At 40.9% G+C, this 19,336-nt stretch overlaps 1 protein-coding gene across 2 annotated transcripts in view; it reads left to right on the top strand.

The window, feature by feature from the left end:
* Positions 1-17,572, top strand: part of LOC132818830 (choline transporter-like protein 3) — a 91,943-nt gene extending 74,371 nt beyond the window's left edge. For both annotated transcript variants that reach the window (XM_060829952.1, XM_060829953.1), the window contains 4 exons: positions 10,891-11,028; positions 11,947-12,183; positions 14,410-14,508; positions 15,801-17,572. In XM_060829952.1, coding sequence (XP_060685935.1) covers positions 10,891-11,028; positions 11,947-12,183; positions 14,410-14,508; positions 15,801-15,818 — 492 coding nt within the window. In that variant the 3' untranslated portion in view covers positions 15,819-17,572. The remainder of the gene's footprint in view (positions 1-10,890; positions 11,029-11,946; positions 12,184-14,409; positions 14,509-15,800) is intronic.
* Positions 17,573-19,336: the final 1,764 nt, after the last annotated feature.

Here is a 19,336-nt window from a genome sequence, read left to right as displayed (position 1 = left end):
GACACGATGGGACGTCCCGGTGTGTTGGCTTTGTGTACCTTTGGAAGGCAGTAGAAGTCGCCTAAACGAGAAGTAGGTGGGATGAGGGCGCGTAGGGAACTCTGAAGGACTGGATCCAAAGTTCTGATCAGTGTGTTTAATTCTCGGGTGTATTCTTTGGTCAGATCAGCTGGTTTTGAGAGCCTGGATGGCATTGCATTGTGAATGGGTGATGTTTTGCTCTACCTTGTGGGTGCGGCTGATTAATCTGGCATTTATATATTTCCTGACAGTTTGAGCACCGTCAATCTGCACACACACACACACACACACACACACACACACACACACACACACACACACAACCCCAGATAGACACAGACCCACGTGCACACATATATTTTGTGGGGTGAATTTGTACTTTGCTCAAAAACTGCATACATTCATGTAGAACTCTGAGCTCAAAAACTGCATGAATTTATGTAAAACTCCGTTATCTCACTTTTTAGATTAGAATCAATCTAAACATCATGGCATAGGCAGAGAACACAGGGGGCTAACACCTTCAACGTATTGTCTAGCTATCACCATTGTTAACAGCTAACCCGAGAATGCAACTTTTAAAAAAAGATTTTGTGATTTACACATGAAAGAAGTGAAACTATCATGGTATTCTAACAGATGAAAGGCTTAACAATCAATTTTTCAATGTATAATCACACTGTAAATTTTTGCTATAAATTCTGTGTTACAATCGAGCCCTCCACTATCACCTGATGAAGGAGCATCACTCTGAAAGCTAGTGTGCTTCCAATTAAACCTGTTGGACTATAACCTGGTGTTGTGTGATTTTTAACTTTGTACCATTCTAGTAAATCTCACCTGGCAGCCCTGCAAAGCATTGAGGTCCTTCCCATGATATGGTGCTAGGTATGCTAGATTGGGGTCTAACCAGCGATTTATAAAGGATTAGCAGAGCTTCCTTGTTTTGTGCATTCTCTTATATTAGAATTAACTTCATAATATGAATGGAAAATACTTAATTCCTAGTTTCAAAGCTCAAAGTCAGGATAACGTTCTAGTTGCCAATTATTGCAATTAGTGTCTCTGGTTCAGCCTTTCACCTTTGTGATGATAACTTTGCAACATGCAGTTTCTGTCGGCACCTGTCAGAGACAGAGGCCCAGCACAGCTGGAAGAACAGCCCATTTCACAGTTTAACATGAGTAGGAATGAATAACTGTCAAGGATCACTGCAGCTTTCATATAGTTTGGTTCAGTGGGACCAGATTTTGAACTCCTGGAAGCCGGTCAAGGAAGAATGTAATGAGTTTCAGCAACACTTTCCACGGACCAGAGATTATCTTGGAGCCTAGAGGCTGTTAGCAGTAGTCCCCAGCATTAAACTTTTCACAGATTGCAACAGCTGAGTCCACTGACGCGAATGCCTTTTAATTTGATATGCTCAAGGCAGATTACCTTCTGGAAGAAGACTTGGAGTGATTTAGCAAAACAGCAGCCAACATCTTGTCATTCCTTATTGTAGTGACTATATCCATCAATCACTGTGTCAACAAATTTATAATTAGGGAGCCTACCTGGGGAACAGGTAAAAACATAACTCAGCCTGGAAATCACGAGCTTAATCAAAGAATCATAGAGATGTACAGCAGGGAAACAGACCCTTCAGTCCAACTCATCCATGCCAACCAGATATCCAAACCCAATCTAGTCCCACCTGCCAGCACCTGGCCCATATCCCTCCAAACCCTTCCTATTCATGTACCCATCCAGATGGCAATTAAATGTCACAATTGTACCAGCCTCCACCACTTCCTCTGGTAGCTCATTCCATACATGTACCACCCTCTGTGTGAAAATGTTGCCCCTCTTTTATATCTTTCCCTTCTCACCCTAAACCTATGCCCTCTAGTTCTGGACTCCCCGACCCCAGGGAAAATACCTTGCCTATTTACCCTATCCATGCCCCTCATAATTTTGTAAACCTCTATGAGGTCACCCCTCAGCCTCCGACGCTCCAGGGAAAACAGCCCCAGCCTGTTCAGCCTCGCCCTATAGCTCAAATCCTCCAACCCTGGCAACATCCTTGTAAATCTTTTCTGAACCCTTTCAAGTTTCACAACATCCTTCTGATAGGAAGGAGACCAGAATTGCGAGCAATATTCCAAAAGTAGCCTAAACAATGTCCTGTACAGCCGCAACATGACCTCCCAACTCCTGTATTCAATACTCTGACCAATAAAGGAAAGCATACCAAACGCTGCCTTCACTATCCTATCTACCTGCGACTCTACTTTCAAGGAGCTATGAACCTGCACTCCAAGGTCTCTTTGTTCAGCAACACTGCCTAGGACCTTACCATTAAGTATATAAGTCCTGCTGAGACTTGCTTTCCCAAAATGCAGCACCTCGCATTTATCTAAATTAAACACCATCTGCCACTCCTCAGCCCATTGGTCCATCTGATCAAGATCCCGTTGTAATCTGAGTTAATCTTCTTCGCTGTCCGCTACACCTCCAATTTTGGTGTCATCTGCAATCTTACTAACTTATATCTCTTATGCTCACCACTACCACCACCCTCTGTCTTCTACCTTTGAGCCAATGCCTGTATCCAAATGGCTAGTTCTCCTTGTACTCCGTAAGATCTAACCTTGCTAACCAGTCTCCCACAGGGGACCTTGTCAAACGCCTTACTGAAGTCCATATAGATCACATCCACAACTCTAACCTTATCAATCTTCTTCGTTACTTTTTCAATAAACTCAATCAATTTTGTGAGACATGATTTCCCACGCACACAGCCATGTTGACTGTCCCTAATCAGTCCTTGCCCTTCCAAATACATGTACATCCTGTCCTTCAGGATTCCCTCCAACAACTTGCCCACCACCGAGGTCAGGCTGTCCGGTCTATAGTTGAAAATGTGTTGCTGGTTAAAGCGCAGCAGGTCAGGCAGCATCCAAGGAACAGGAAATTCGACGCCTTGTGCCCGAAACGTCGAATTTCCTGTTCCTTGGATGCTGCCTGACCTGCTGCACTTTAACCAGCAACACATTTTCAGCTCTGATCTCCAGCATCTGCAGACCTCACTTTTTACTCTCCAGTCTATAGTTCCCTGGCTTGTCTTTACCACCTTTCTTAAACAGTGGCACCATGTTTGCCAACCTCCAGTCTTCTGACACCTCACCTGTGACTATCGATGATACAAATATCTCAGCAAAAGGCCCAGCAATCACTTCTCTAGCTTCCCACAGAGTTCTTGGGTACACCTGATCAGGTCCTGGGGACTTATCCACTTTTATGTGTTTCAAGATATCCAGCACTTCCTCCTCTGTAACATGGACATTTTGCAAGATGTCACCATCTATATCCCCACATTCTCTATCTTCCATCTTCTTTTCCACAGTAAATACTGATACAAAATATTTGTTTAGTATATCCCCCATCTCCTGTGGCTCCAAACAAATACTGTCTTGCTGATCTTTGAGGGGCCCTATTCTCTCTATAGTTATCCTTTTGTCCTTAATGTATTTGTAAAAACCCTTCGTATTCTCCTTAACTTTATTGGCCCAAGCTATCTCATGTCCCCTTTTTTCCCTCCTGATTTCCCTCTTAAGTAAAGTCCTACTGCCTTTATACTCTTCTAAGGATTCACCTGATGTATCCTGTCTATACCTGACATATTCTTCTTTCTTTTTCTTAACCAAACCCTCAATTTCTTTAGTCATTCAGCATTCCCTATACCTACCAACTTTTCCTTTCACCCTTACAGGAATATACTGTCTCTGGATTCTCTTATCTCATTTCTGAAGGCTTCCCATTTTCCAGCCGTACCTTTACCTGTGAATATCTGCGCCCAATCAGCTTTTGAAAGTTCTTATCTAATGTATCAAAATTTACCTTTCTCCAATTTAGAACTTCAATTTTTAGCTCTGGTCTATCTTTTTCCATCACTTGAAGTGTCGTTGACAGTATAGAGGGCTGTTGTAGGATGCAGCAGGACATTGACAGGATGCAGAGATGATCTGAGAGGTGGCAGATGGAGTTCAACCTGGAGAAATGCGAGTTGATGCATTTTGGAAGGTCAAATTTGAAAGCTGAGTACAGGATTAAGGATCGGATTCTTGGCAGCGTGGAGAATCAGAGGGATCTTGGGGTGCATGTACATAGATTCCTTAAAATGGCCACCCAAGTGGACAGGGTTGTTAAGATGGTGTTTTGGCTTTCATTAACAGGGGGATTGAGTTTAAGAGTCGTGAGATCTTGTTGCAGCTCTATAAAACTTTGGTTAGACCGCACTTGGAATACTGCGTCCAGTTCTGGTCGCTCTATTATAGGAAAGATGTGGATGCTTTGGAGAGGGTTCAGAGGAGGTTTACCAGGATGCTGCCTGGATTGGAGGGCTTATCTTATGAGGAGAGGTTGACTGAGCTCGGACTTTTTTCATTGGAGAAAAGGAGGAGTGGGGACCTAATTGAGGTTCACAAGATAATGAGAGGCATAGATAGAGTCGATAGCCAGACACTATTTCCCAGGGCAGAAATAACTAACACGAGGGGTCATAGTTTTAAGCTGGTTGGAGGAAAGTATAGAGAGGATGTCAGAGGCGGGTTCTTTACACAGAGAGTTGTGAGAGCATGGAATGCGTTGCCAGCAGCAGTTGTGGAGGCAGGGTCATTGGGGACATTAAAGAGACTCCTGGACATTCATGTGGTCACAGAAATTTGAGGGTGCATACATGAGGATCAGTGGTTGGCACAACATCGTGGGCTGAAGGGCCTGTTCTGTGCTGTAGTGTTCTATATTCTATGTTCTATTCTAGCTCTGCAGCTTATCTATGTCTCTGTGTAACCTGCAACATCCTTCAGCACTATCCACAACTCCACTGACCTTAATGTCATCCGCAAATTAACTAACCCATCCTTCTATGCCCTCATCTAGTTCATTTATAAAAATGACAAACAGAAGTGGCCCCAAAACAGATCCTTACGGTACACCACAGAACATAGAAAAGTACAGCACAGAACAGGGCCTTAGGCCCATGATGTTACACCGAGACTTGATCCTAATGTAAAATATAGTAACTTAACCAACACACCCCTCAACTCACTGCTATCCATCTGCATGTCCAGCAGTTGCTTAAAAGTCTCCAATGACTTTGCTTCCACCACCTCAACTGGCAACACATTCCATGCATTCACAACTCTGCATAAAGACCCCACCTCTGACGTCTCCTTTATACCTTCCTCCTAATATCTTCAAACTATGACTTCTCATACCAGTCAATCCTGCCCTGGGGAAAAGTCTCTGGCTATTGACTCTATCTATTCCTCTCATTATTTTGTACATCTCGATCAGGTCTCCTCTCTTCCTCCTTCTCTCCAGAGAGAAAAGTCCGAGCTTTTTCAACCTTTCTTCATAAGACAAGCCTTCCAGTCCAGGCAGCATCCTGGTAAACCTTCTTTGCACCATCTCCAAAGCCTCTGTATCTTTCCTATAGTAGAGCGACCAGAACTGGACACAATATTCCAAGTGTGGTCTCACCAGGGAATTGTAGAGCTGCAGCAAAACCTTGCGGTTCTTAAACTCGATCCCCCTGTTCATGAAAGCCAAAACACCATATGCTTTCTTAACAACACTATCCACTTGGGTGGCAACTTTGAGGGATCTATATACTTGCACACCCAGATCCCTCTGTTCCTCCACACTGCCAAGAATCCTGTCTTTAAACCTATATTCACCATTCGAGTTCGACTTTCCAAACTGCATCACTTCACATTTATCCAGGTTGAACTCCATCTGCCATTTCTTAGCCCAGCTCTGCATTCTGTCTATGTTGCGCTACAGCCTGCAGTAGCCCTCTATACTATCGACGACACCTCCAATCTTTGTGTCATCTGCAAATTTACTAACCCACCCCTCAACCTCCTCACCCAAGTCATTTACAAAAACTACAAAGAGCAGAGGCTCAAGAACAGAGTCCTGTGGAATCCCATTCAACACTGTCTTCCAGGCAGAATACTTTCCATCTACAACCCCTCTCTGCCTTCTGTCAGCCAGCCAATTCTGAATCCAGATAGCCAAATCTCCCTGTATCCCATACTTCCTGACTTTATGAATGAGCCTAACATGGGGAATCCTATCAAATGCCTTGCTGAAATCCATATACACCACATCCACTGCTCGACCTTCATCGACCTGTCTTGACACCTTCTCAAAGAACTCAATACGATTTGTGAGGCATGACCTGCCCCTCACAAAGCCATGCTGACTGCCTTTCATCACACTATGCTTTGCCAAATAGTCATAAATCCTATCCCTCAGAATTCTTTCCACAACTTTGCTACCATAGATGTGAGACTGACTGGTCTGTAATTGCCTGGGATTTCCCTATTACCCTCCTTTAAAAGTGGAACAATATTCGCCTCCTTCCAATCCTCCCGCACGACTCCCGTGGAGCGTGAGGAGGCAAGTATCCTCACCAGGGGCTTAGCAACCTCCTTTCTCGCTTCCCGGAGCAGCCTGGGATAAACATGGACTGACCCTGGGGACTTATCAATCTTAATGTTTTCCAAAATTTCTAGCACATCATCTTCATCAATCTTGATCTATATCCCAGCTCCTCTATATTTTCATTTACAAGTTCCCTTTCCTTGGAGAAAACTGAAGCAAAAAACTAATTTAGGGCTTCCCCTATCTGCTCAGACTCCACACACAAGTTCCCTCCGCTATCTCTGATCGGCCCTACCTTCTCCCTGATCATTCTCTTATTCCTCACGTACGAGTAAAACGCCTTTGGGTTCTCCCTAATCTGTCTTGCCAAGCCTTTTCCGTGCCCTCTCCTCGCTATCCTCAGTCCATTTCTGATCTCCTCTAAAGCATGTAATCCTCTAAAGCTATGCTAGATCCTTGCTTCCTCCACCTTACGTAAGCTGCCTCCTTCCCTTTGACAAGAAGCTCCTCTGTTCTCGTCATCCAAAGTTCCTTAATCTTACCCCTTCTTACCTGTCTCAGTGGAACAAATCTGTGCATCACTCGCAACAACTGCTCCTTAAATAGTCTCCACATGTCTGCTGTGCCCTTTCTGTGGAGCAATTGCTCCCAGTCTGTACTTCCCAACTCCTGTCTGATCGTGTCGTAATTTCCTTTTCCCCAATTAAATATCTTCCCTTGGTAACTGGATCTTTCACTCTCCAAGACAATGCTAAATGTGAGGCAGTTGTGATCACTTTCACCAAAGTGCTCTCCCACCGCGAGATCTGACACCTGTCCTGGCTCGTTGCCGAGCACCAAATCCAAAATGGCCTCTCCCCTCGTCGGTCTGTCTACACACTGAGTAAGGAAACCATCCTGAACACACCTGACAAAAATGACTCCATCCATACCATCTGGACTTAGGAGGTTCCAGTCGATATTGGGAAAGTTGAAATCACACATAATAACAATCCTGCTACTTTTGCATTTTTCCAGAATCTGCGCGCCTATGAGATCTTCAATCTCTCTACTGCTATTAGGTGGCCTGTAGAAAACCCCCAATACAGTGGCTGTTCCCTTGCTGTTCCTAACTTCCACCCATACTGACTCAGTAGACAAACCTTCCTCAACAACCTTTGTTTCTGTAGTTGTGATGCACTCTCTGTTCAGCAATGCTACACCCCCTCTTTTTCCACTCTCCCTGTTATTTTCAAACATTCTAAACCCTGGAATATCAAGCAACCATCCCTGCCCCTGTGAAACCCATGTCTCCATTATGGCCACAACATTGTAGTCCCAAGTACTGATCCATGCTCTAAGTTCGTCACTCTTATTCTGGACACCCCTTGCATTAAAACAGACACACTTTAACTGATCCTTTTGTTTCATTGCGTGAGAAACCCTCCTGATAGATTCAATATATCCTGTCACTGTCTCATCTGCAACTGACCCCCTCTCAGACATATGGCTCTGATTCCCACCCCACTGCCAAATTAGTTTAAATCCTCCCGAATTGCACAAGCAAATCTCCCACCCAGGACATTTGTACCCCTCCAGCTCAAGTGCAACCTGTCCTTCATGTACAGGTCCCACCTTCCCCAGAAGGTATCCCAATGGTCTAGGTATCTGAAGCCCTCCCTCCTGCACCAGCCTCACAGCCACATGTTAAGCTGCATTTGCTGACTGTTCCTTAGCTCACTATCTCGTGGCACCGGTAGCAAATCTGAGATCACTACTCTACTCGTCCTGCTCTTCAGCTTCCAACCTAACTCTCTGTAGTCACTTTTCAGATCCTCAATCCCTTTCCTGGCTATATCATTGGTGCCAATATGTACCACAATTTCTGGATGCTCACCCTCCCCCTTCAGAACCTTGTAAACCCATTCGGCGGCATCCCTCTCAGCCTCCCTAGATGTCCTTTGCTCTTCCCTTGCACTTCTTGGCAAATGAAGGCCCCGATACCTGAACTAAGGTTTTCAAACCATTAGACTCACTAAATATTACCACTATTAGTTGAACTCCAGGATGAACATTTCCCATCAACAGCCACCCTCTGTCTCCTTTCAGCTAGCCAATTTCTGATCCAAACCACTAAATCACCCTCAATCCCATGCCTCTGTATGTGCAACAGCCTACCATGGGGAACCTTATCAAAAACCTTCCTGAAATCCACAGACACTACATCAACTGTTTTACCCTCATCCACCTCTTTGTTCACCATCTCAAAGAACTCAATAAGATTTGTAAGGCACGACTTACCCTTCACAAAACCATGTTGAATATCCCTAATCAACTTATTCCTCTCAAGGTGATTATAAATCCTATCTCTGATAATCTTTTCCAACACTTTACCCACAACTGAAATAAGGCTCACTGGACTATAATTACCACAGTTGTCTCTGCTCTGCTTCTTGAACAAGGGAATTTTTGCCATCCTCCAGTCTTCTGGCACTACTCCTGTAGACAGTGATGACATAAAGATCAAAGCCAAAGGCTCTGCAATCTCCTTCCTGGCTCCCAGAGAATCTTAAGATAAATCCCATCCGGCCCCGGGGACTTACCTATTTTCACACTTTCCAGAATTGCTAACATCTCCTCCTTGAAAACGTCAATCCCTTCTGGTGTAGTGGCCTGCATCTCAGGTATTCTCCTCGACAGCATTGTCTTTTTCCAGTGTGAACATTGACAAAAAAAAATTCATTTAGCACTTCCCCTATCTCCTGGGACTCCACGCACAACTTCCCATTACTATCCTTTCTCCAGTCATTTTTTTATTCCTGACATACCCGTAGAAAGCTTTAGAGTTGTCCTTGATTCCACCTGTCAACAACTTCTCGTGTCCCCTCCTGGCTCTTCTTGGCTCTTTCTTTAGGTCTTTCCTGGCTAATTTGTAACTCTCAAGCGCCCTAACCGAGCCTTCACATCTCATCCTAACATAAGCCTGCTTCTTCCTCTTGAAGTTTCTCATTCCTGGAACCATTCTTTTGGATCACTTCTGCACTCTTTCTAATGCATTCTCAATATAATGTGGCATGTAGACAATACACCAGCCTACATCTAACAAGTATCTTATATAAGTTTAACATCACCTCCCTGCTCCTTTATTTTATGCCCCTATTAATATAGCTGAAACACTGTATGCTTTATTCTCTGCTCTCTTCCCCCTGTGCTGCCACCTCTAGTGATCTGTATTCATGTTCGTCTCAGTCCCGATGCTCATGTAGCCCAAATAGAATTGTACCCCTATGTTATTTTGGCTTTCTGATTTTCCAATCAAAGTGACCAAAGTGACCTCTCTGCTATGACCTTCATCTACCACTGTTTGCCCACTCCACCAACTTGACGATGAGTTTCTGGAGTTCCACACTGTCCTCCTCAACTGAAAATTCTTCCAAATTTAGTGTCATCTCCAAACTTTGAAATTGTCCCCAGCACACCATGATCCAGTTCATTAATATAAAACAGAAGAAACCAGACTCCGAGTAGTGACCCCGAGGTCCTTCCTCTAACAAACCTTACTCCAGCCTAAAAGAAAATCTGTTGACTATTTCTGTCTGATTCCAATCACTCAGAAGATTTTGTATCCACTTTGCTATTGTCATTACATTGAATAGTACCTGTCAGTTACACTTTACATTACCTGTCAGTTTGGCCTTAAAATAAATGTTATGATTGCAATTATAAATACTTGATTATAAAATACAATTATAAACACATCAGTTGCAAAAGGCTAGGATTCTAATTTTTTTTTAAACTATGCCTTAGTATTGGTTTCTATCTGACCCTGTCTTGGGTAAAATTCAATGAGAGACAATTATCAGAAACCAGTTATAAATTATAATTAGTAAAACTTAATAATAGTATTGCAATTAATGTGAGTTAAGTTGCGAACAATTCAGTTTGGGTGTAATGGGGAGAGTCCATTTAACCTTTTCTAGTTGACAGAGAATAGATGAAAGTATATTCCTTTGAGCACAATCTAGGCAACCACCTGCTTGATGGTGCTTCTGAGAGTGAAGTTGGTATAGTCAGCCCAGGATCCCACTGCAGACTGCTATGCAGTGACCCTTTCTGAAAAGTGAACATATCCAGCAAGGAATGCAAGGGTTGATATCTGACACAGTTTGGTTCAATCATATTCACTGTCTTGGTTCAGGCAAGTAAATTGGGCACTTGTGTGGTAAACTGATGTGAACTGAACAGCAAATAAACAAGAGGATGTTAAGGGGGAGCATGGGTGCTGTGTGGGTAAAGCAGTGAGGGTAATTCCAGATTATACATTTTCATGGAAAGGACAAAAGAATTAAAGGGGGTAAAAAAGACTTCAATTTTCACCAGGTTGCTTTAAACGTGCTGCAAAAACTAGTGCATCACTGTTTAGTATGTAGCCCAGTTGTACCTTTTCTGTTTCAGAATGCGTACATTGCAACTGCAATCAATGGGACAAATTTCTGCACCTCAGCCAAGGAAGCTTTCTTTCTAATTGTAAACAATGCGCTGAATGTGGCAGCGATCAACTGCTTTGGAGACTTTCTTCTGTTTCTTGGCAAAGTAAGTACTTTAATACCACTGAGAGCTGCCACTTCCATGCTGCAGAGTCATAGAGATGGACAGCATGGAAACAGACCCTTCGGTGATAAGGAGAGGCTGGATATGCTGGGACATTTTTCTCTGGAGCGTAGGAGATTGTGGGGTGACCTTGTAGAGGTCTACAAAATCACGAGAAGCATAGATAGGTTGAATAGCCAACAGGTTTCCACCATGGTACTGGAGTCTAAAACGAGAGGGCATGGATTTAAGGTGAGAGGGGAGAGACGGAAAAGGGAAAAGTGGCCATTTCAGAGAGGTACAACCAGCTAGCTATGTCCCAATAAGGAGAAAATGAATTGGCCAATAAAACCTTTAGATTAGATTACTTACAGTGGAAACAGTCCACACCAACCTGCCGAAGCACAACCCACCCAGACCCATTCCCTTACATTTACCCCTTCACCTAACACTAGGGGCAATTTAGCATGGGCAATTCACCTGACCTGCACATTTTTGGATTGCCGGAGGAAACCCACGCAGACACGGGGGGAATGTGCAAACTCCACACAGTCAGTCACCTGAGGTGGGAATTGAACCCAGGTCTCTAGCGTTGCAAGGCAGCAGTGCTAACCACTGTGCCGCCCCTTTTTTTAAAATTAAAAATCATGTCTTAAGATTTGGAGATCCAAAATCATTAGAGTGGTATCCAGCATAGCTTCTTCATCTACCGATCACATAAGCAATCATAACAATCACAATTAAGCCAGCCAGAGCAGCACCAACTATAATAGGGATAAGGACACGGGGAGAATGTGCAAACTCCACACAAACCTTGTTATGCAAAATCATCATTGGTGAAATAGTCATCTTCAGTGAATAGCAGAACTTTGCATGATGTTTGTCTAAGTAACATATATCAATATGTTTTGTTCTTTTCAGGTATTTGTAGTGTGTTTCACAGTCTTTGGAGGCCTCATGGCATTTAACTACAATCGTGATCTGAATGTTTGGGTAGTCCCACTTATAATGGTGTCCTTTTTTGCCTATTTGATGGCACACTGCTTCTTGTCTGTGTTTGAAATGGTGGTGGATGTCTTGTTCATGTGTTATGCTGTTGATCTGGCAACAAACGATGGGTCAACTGAAAAGCCTTACTTCATGGACAAGGAGTTAATGGTGAGTATTACAGACTAATTTCCACTTTCTCATTCTGGAATAAGTCAAAGTGGGGTTGGAGATGAAGCAGGGCAAGGGGAGCTATATTGTCTTCTTCCGCAGCATTCAAAACCTAAAGGTGCCAGGTGAATTCTGACGCGCAAGTCCCTAAAACAGCTGGGAAAATCTAATGATCAGGGTAACTCATCAGAGAAAAACCAGCAACATGCACAACCGTCAGAATTTCTGAGGAACTGTTCCTCCAATCACAAGTTCTTTCTCTCCTACACTAGTTGCTGATAGGCTCACTGGTGACAGAGGTGGGGAAAAAAGGGGGAGAAAGAGAGGCTTGCAAAAGAGAGAGTACAGTTTTGAATTGATCAACAAAGAAATACTGAGCTAACTAGGAACTGGTGAAACTGTAATTCAGTGAAGTAATTATTTCCTTGCAAAGAAATGTGGAGGCTCCAGATTTAAGAAGCTACAATATCGGAAAATCATGATGTGGACGCTATTATAACAAACTCTCTCGATTGTTAAGTTTAAATGTGAAATTGAGATTGAGATGTAGAAGGGTAGCAAATGGCTAAAATTTTACAACTTTGTCCATAGGCTGTAGGAGTGTATTAATTATGACCTCACTAATTGCTAGAAAAATTGTCTAGGGTAATGGGTATTTACATACTGAAGTGTGTCAGTTATTTCAGTATTCTGTACAGATACTCAGTCCCAGTGCAGTAATACTTTTATGTCAGCCAGTTAAGTAAAAAAAAACTAAAAGCCCTTTTTAGTTCAGATGGCTTGAATTCCTTTTCAAGTCTCATGTTCTAAAATATATTATTCAGTTTAGATGGCCTTAACCCTGTTTTAATTTCTGACAGTTTGAAGATTTCACCAATGATCTGCTGTTCTGCTCAGCTGCAATTACTCTTTTTAACTGAAAACCAGATTATCCTGAACAAATATTTGTATCACAACTTAAACTTCTAGTGGCTACGATGTATGCCATAAAAGATCAAGTTCCAGGACATCGATGTAGAAGTTCCTGAGGGTAGTGTTCCAGATCCAACTGCCTTTGGATACTCATCAATGACCTTGCCTCCTTTATATAGTCAGATGTGGCGATGTTTGCTGCTGATTGTGCAATATTCAGCATCATTTGCTACTCCACAGATGATGAGGCAGTTCATGCTTGGTGTAGCAAGTTCTGAACAATATCCAGGTTTGGGCTGACAAGTAATATAGTCAATGACTAGAACTTGTGGCTATGTCCAATGAAAAGCAAATTTCCAAGTCATCTCCCTAATGGACTTCTTCAGCTGCTGTCTAATGTTTTAAGCCTGAGATCCAGGATTGTGTAGCGTCTCAGCCTCTCCTACTACTTTTTATTCCAACATCCTCTGAGGCGAGTTTAAATTTCTCGCATGTCAACATAAATACAAAAGGTATTGCTACTAATTGATTGCATAACCTAATATGTTCATAAGAATGAAAAAGAAGCCCCAATTACCAAATGGTAACCCCTACAAAATCTCTCAAAACACCCATAATCTGTGTTTGAATATTAACTTGCTATTCAAAACCATTATGCATTCACAAATCGAATGCAATGTGACATCGTAAATGTTGCACTTCAGAAAGGCATATTGTACGGCAAGATTGAGAGCTCACAAACATCCAATTATAATTTCAAGAAATGTTAGTTCACCTCAACTTGAAATTGCTTGGATTTTTAATAAGTGCAAAAACTAATTTTCCTGTAACTGTCTGGATTCCTTCCAGATGAGCATATTAAGAATGGTCAGACCAGCTGTATGTATAAACACTGGCTTACTACTTCAATAACTCAAAGAAACAAACAAAGTTACTGTGCCATGAACTGTAACTAATGACCGGCACTTAGCTCATGCTCATTAATTTGAGGAATGAGAGACTTTCTGGGGCAAGGCATCCTTTCAGCAACTTTAGCTGAAGTTGCTTTTTATTAAATGATTGATTTATGCCTTGCAGGATAGTCCTCAGGACCTTGAAATATTTGTGCTGGTTTTTTGCAAGGAAAAGAGATGTCAGGGGTGAAGGCCCATTTAATAATTGAGCAGCTGCATTGAGTGTGTTTGTGTATTGTCTGGTCATCATGCTGCTATAACAATTACATGTTTATTTTGACATGTTATAAGCATGAAATAATCCATACATATTAATTGTTCTAAGAACTCAATTTTTTCTAATTTCTTTACTCCTTTCTAGGAATTTATAGGCAAAAGCAATCAAAAGTATCAGAGGATTGATCGAAATAACAAAGACAACCTGGAAAATAACCAAAATGCAACACAACTACTGCCAATGGTTAGTGTAGCAAATTGTTCCAGAGTATGTTTAACTGCTGTACTGATATTTTACTTCGAAATCCTCTCACATGATGTATGTTGTATATTCCATGTATTTAAGATATTATAGAAGAGGTGGATAAAAATTTTATCTGTCACTAAACAGCAGTTACATTCCTGCGTTTGTGCTTTAAGTTGTGGATATCCATGCTTTACGTGTTATAGACTAAGTTTGCACAAGAGAACTGAAGTATTTAAATTGACAGTTTGAAGGTAGGGGCTCATCTTGTCCATTCTACAAAGAGCTGGTGGGTTTTCGTTTGTGCTGTTAGCAATGGCTTCCTATACAGAACTCAACAACTTGCATTTTTGTAGCAACTTTTCTGTAGGAGATGGATAGACTATTCAGCTACTTTAAATGGAGAGATCAAAGAGGAGAAGTAAATGAAAATCACAAGAAATGAAATTGGGGACTTCAACCAAGGCTGTTCTGCTGGTGTAGGAGAATTAGAATTGTTTGGAAGGGATTTAGACAGAAAATTATGGGTAGCAATGGCACATAAAACCCGAAGAGAATGGAACATTAGACATGGAGCACAAGGTGGAGGATGGGCTTCTTGAGAATAGTAGCTGAAAAACATCAACATTAGGGAAAACAAAGGATCCAGAGTTGGTTTTTAGGGAAGAAGATTCTAGCAGGAGTGTGAAGCTCATATGCAAGAAACTACAAACTTCTTTTTAAGAAGTCAGGATTAGGAATAAAAGGGAAGGTGAAGTGACTGGAAAAATATATAAGCCCCTCATACTTTATGTTGCAAGTGAGGATGGAGATATTTCGTTAAGATTCTGCAATTGTGCTTGATCTCCAGGGGTAACGCTCAGTAGTGAGATGTATGCTGTTATTTGAGATGGGCAAACCACATTTGACTGAACAATCAAGCTAATCAAATTCCAGGTGCACTCTAGTCTGCAACCCTCAGATATGTAGGTGAGCAAAGTTCAATGTGGATGGGTATGTTTAACCATCAATGTACAGAATTGGGGACATTGCTTAACAGCTCAAAAGCATTAAACAATTTATACAGTAAAAATTTATACAGTCCAACCAGGAATTTCTGGTTACCAGCCTATAGTAGAATCAATAGGAGAAAGACATAGTCAATGAAGTAGTTTGCAAATGAAAAGCCACACTAACTTAGGAAATCCCACCCTTGCCATGTTAAAATATTCATTTAGCATAAATATTTTATTGTGTAGTTCCAAACATCACGCCTACAGATTAAAACTACAGTTTTTTTTTCTAATTTACAGGGCACAAATACAGCTTGATGGGTCTTCATTAAATTGAGAATCAACATCTTCATTTGCTGCAAGCTAAATGGAGAACTCCTATCAATTGTCTGGTCAACACAGATGGATTTTGATACATTTTGAGCAACAATTTATTTTAGAATGTTTTGTTGTTGGATCTGTCATCAGATGCTATAACATCCATATTCCTTTCACAAACTGAACTGTCAGCAATGCAGGGGCTAATATAAAACAGAATTCCTTATGTTCCCAGATAACTCCCGACGATATTAGCTCTAGGTTGGTTCCAAATGTTTCTCCAACGTCCATTTGCTGTCTTATTAAACGATCGGGGAGAGTTTCAATACTGACATCTATCTTCAGGGAAAATGAGTATACTGAATGAAAATGTTCTCTTTGAAGAATATTTTTAAAATGTACTGTTAATTGAGCTAACATATCAATGGATTGATACATGGTAAGAACAGCCTTGTGATATTATCACTACACTATACTATTAGAGACTGAGGTAATGTTCTTGGAACTCGAGTTCAAATCCAACCATTGACAATAATAATCTGGAAATAAGTTTCATGATGATCATGAAAAACCCATCTGGTTCACTAATGTCCTTTAGGGAAAGAAATCTGCCATCCTTAACTGGACTGGTCCACATGTGACTCCAGACCCACAGAAATGTGGTTGACTCCTATCTGTCCTTTGGGAAATCAGGGATAGGCAATAAATTCTGGACCAGCTAGTGACACCCACACGCCATGAATGAATATAAAAAAGAAATGGATTATCCTATTAAATTCAGAAATGCTTTCATTACTCATTATTTAAAAAAAAATCCAAGAAATAAGACTTCTGACTTCAATGTTTTAAAAAGTTGTTTTGAAAATTGTAAGATTAACATTGAAGTCTTTGTATCTGTAATATAATATTTTAATAAAATATTAACATTACTTTCTGATCCCTTCTAACCCTATGAACATCACCACTCTCCCACACCTCCTGGTCAGGTGAATGCTCAAGTCTTGAACCCTTGTTTGAGCTGTATCAGCGCGCTTTTTTTTGTCCTGTGTGAAGTAAGGAGATACACACAAAGGGTGGTAGAGGTTTAGAACTCTTTTCCACAAATGGCCGTTGATGCTAAATCAGTGGTTAGTTTTATATCTGAGATATATTTTTGTTAAGTACGAGGTATTATGCGAAATGGGCCAAAGGTAGGTATACAGTTGGACTACAGATCAGCCACAATCTGTGAATAGCAAAACAGATTCAAGGGGCTGAATAGCCTAATCCTGTTCTTATGTTTTCTATGAGATTAACATGAAGACTTGTAACAGCCTTGACCTGCTGTGCAAAACGGTATGTCTGTACTGTGAATTGTGAGTAATTCAAACTTAAAGATACTAATGTTAAATTGACATCAAACCTATGTGCTTACTAGTCCTAAACAAGAAAGTAATTCATTTGGTGAGATGTAGACACTAAAGATTTTTCCACTTATAAAACTGCCTTAGGTACTAATACTTAATGAATGAGTCACTTCTATTTGTTTGTCTACATTACAAATAATTTCACTCAATTGAGCAGAAGCGCTTTCCTAGATTGAGTAACCCAATGTTAGCCATTTTGTATGAATAATTTGAAGATTTTACATTTCATAAACAAAACAATGGATAAGCCTTTCATTTCAAAGACGTTACAATTCATGCACTATGAGAATTCGTTTAAGAGATGCAAGTGAGTAATGTTTTTTTTAGAACCAATTCATACTAATTGAATGAAGCCCTTTTTATCATTGAACAGAACAATTTGTTAAAACACTTTGTACTATAGCAAATCTATTTGCAAAATTAAAGTTGGGTCATATTAAAAGTTACCACCATTGCACTGGATGATGAATTGTAAGTTCTTAGAATTTACATACTAACGTTTCAATTCAAATGCCAGTTGGGCCAAAGTCAGTCTGCTTTATGCTGCATATACAAATGATATTGGGCGAGAGTCTGAATAGGTTGAAAAACACTGTTCTTAAACAGATTTGTTTTAACCATCTCGCAAATTGCAAGCAAATTGATTTCAGACTAGATGATATATACAGATTTTTCAATGTCCAATCTAATGGAATCCCCATATAGTATTTTCTAATGGACATGATTCTCATTTGTATATATTTGAAAAACAACTTGTGGAAAGCTATTGAAGAGGCTAATGAGAGAACATTCTTGTCCTAGCTCTACTGTTGCATTAATACTGGTACTCTGACACTAATTTGCATATCCTTTGTACACTCAATAACCTATATAGACAGTTATTCTAGCTATCCCCTAAAGAACACCATCCAAAAAACAATAGTACTGGCTGACTGTGATGATGGTGGTGATGGTGGACATACAGCAGAAAAGCCCAGGACTAAAGAAAATGGTGTACATTTGTTTAATTCTTTTCATGGGTTCAAAGCATCTGATGCCAACAAAATGTGATCACTGTTTTAATATAGAAGTCCACGTGCATTTTAAACTAGGACTTTGATCCACTCCATGATGGCTTGGAGCTCAGTTAAACTGTCCTAGATGGCTGTAAACACTTAACAATTGATGCATTGTTTAACCTCATTACTACTAGAACTCAAAGAAAATGAAACTCAATTTTACCACTCTGACAGCCATAATATAGAGTTGGCTGGCTCTCTGCCACTGAGCTATAACAATGCCATGCTGTGTTAAAGAACGTAAAGCACAAATTCAATCATGAAAACATCCAGTAGCAGAATGCAAGGTCTTAATTAAAATGCCAATATTGCATTTTACAAAAGGTACTATTTTAATTCTGATCACTCTATTCATTTAAAGTTTTCTAAGCAGTTTTAATGAGTATCAATAAGAAGGTTGTGACAAAAGTGTGCTTTGGAAAATATTTACCCGAAGAAATGTCACAAGATTATGTAAACTGAAATCCTGTGCATGATTTCAACAGCTGCTTTCATTACCATATTACCGACCATACTTTGTTTAGATAGAGTTCCCATTTAAATTACTGATTGACAACGAGTGAGATAAACATCAAAACACACAATTGCAATGAATTATGTATTATTTCTGGCTAGAAGTATGTTGCTTCCTTCTGATTTTGTAGGAGACAACAGTAATATTGAGAAACTAACGACTATAGTACGCAGTATTTAATTCCATTTGAGACTCTTCAGATAATGAAACCTTCCATGCAAGATCACATGGACTGCAGTAATCGTTGGAGCCAGGATACCATCACTTTGTCAAGGAGAGCTAGAGTTGAGCAATTGGAGACCAGGAGTGTGTATGATGTGAGTAACTGGGGCACATCATTCTGATAGAGCTGGGCATAAGTAATACTACCCTCAATATGTTTGCCAAAAAACACCCAGCATGGGCCTTGCGCTTGGGGACAAAGTTCAACTCCTGAAATGTGGTTGTCCAAGAATAAGAATCCAAGTCTTTGTTTTGACAGAATGCATTCTGATCCCAGTGTGAACGGCAGTGATCACATCTGCAACAAGCGTTCATTGC

Source organism: Hemiscyllium ocellatum, chromosome 9 (genome assembly GCF_020745735.1).
Source record: "Hemiscyllium ocellatum isolate sHemOce1 chromosome 9, sHemOce1.pat.X.cur, whole genome shotgun sequence".
Taxonomy (NCBI): domain Eukaryota; kingdom Metazoa; phylum Chordata; class Chondrichthyes; order Orectolobiformes; family Hemiscylliidae; genus Hemiscyllium; species Hemiscyllium ocellatum.
The sequence above is the reverse complement of the archived record's forward strand: the minus strand, read 5'-3'. Positions and strand labels throughout refer to the sequence as shown.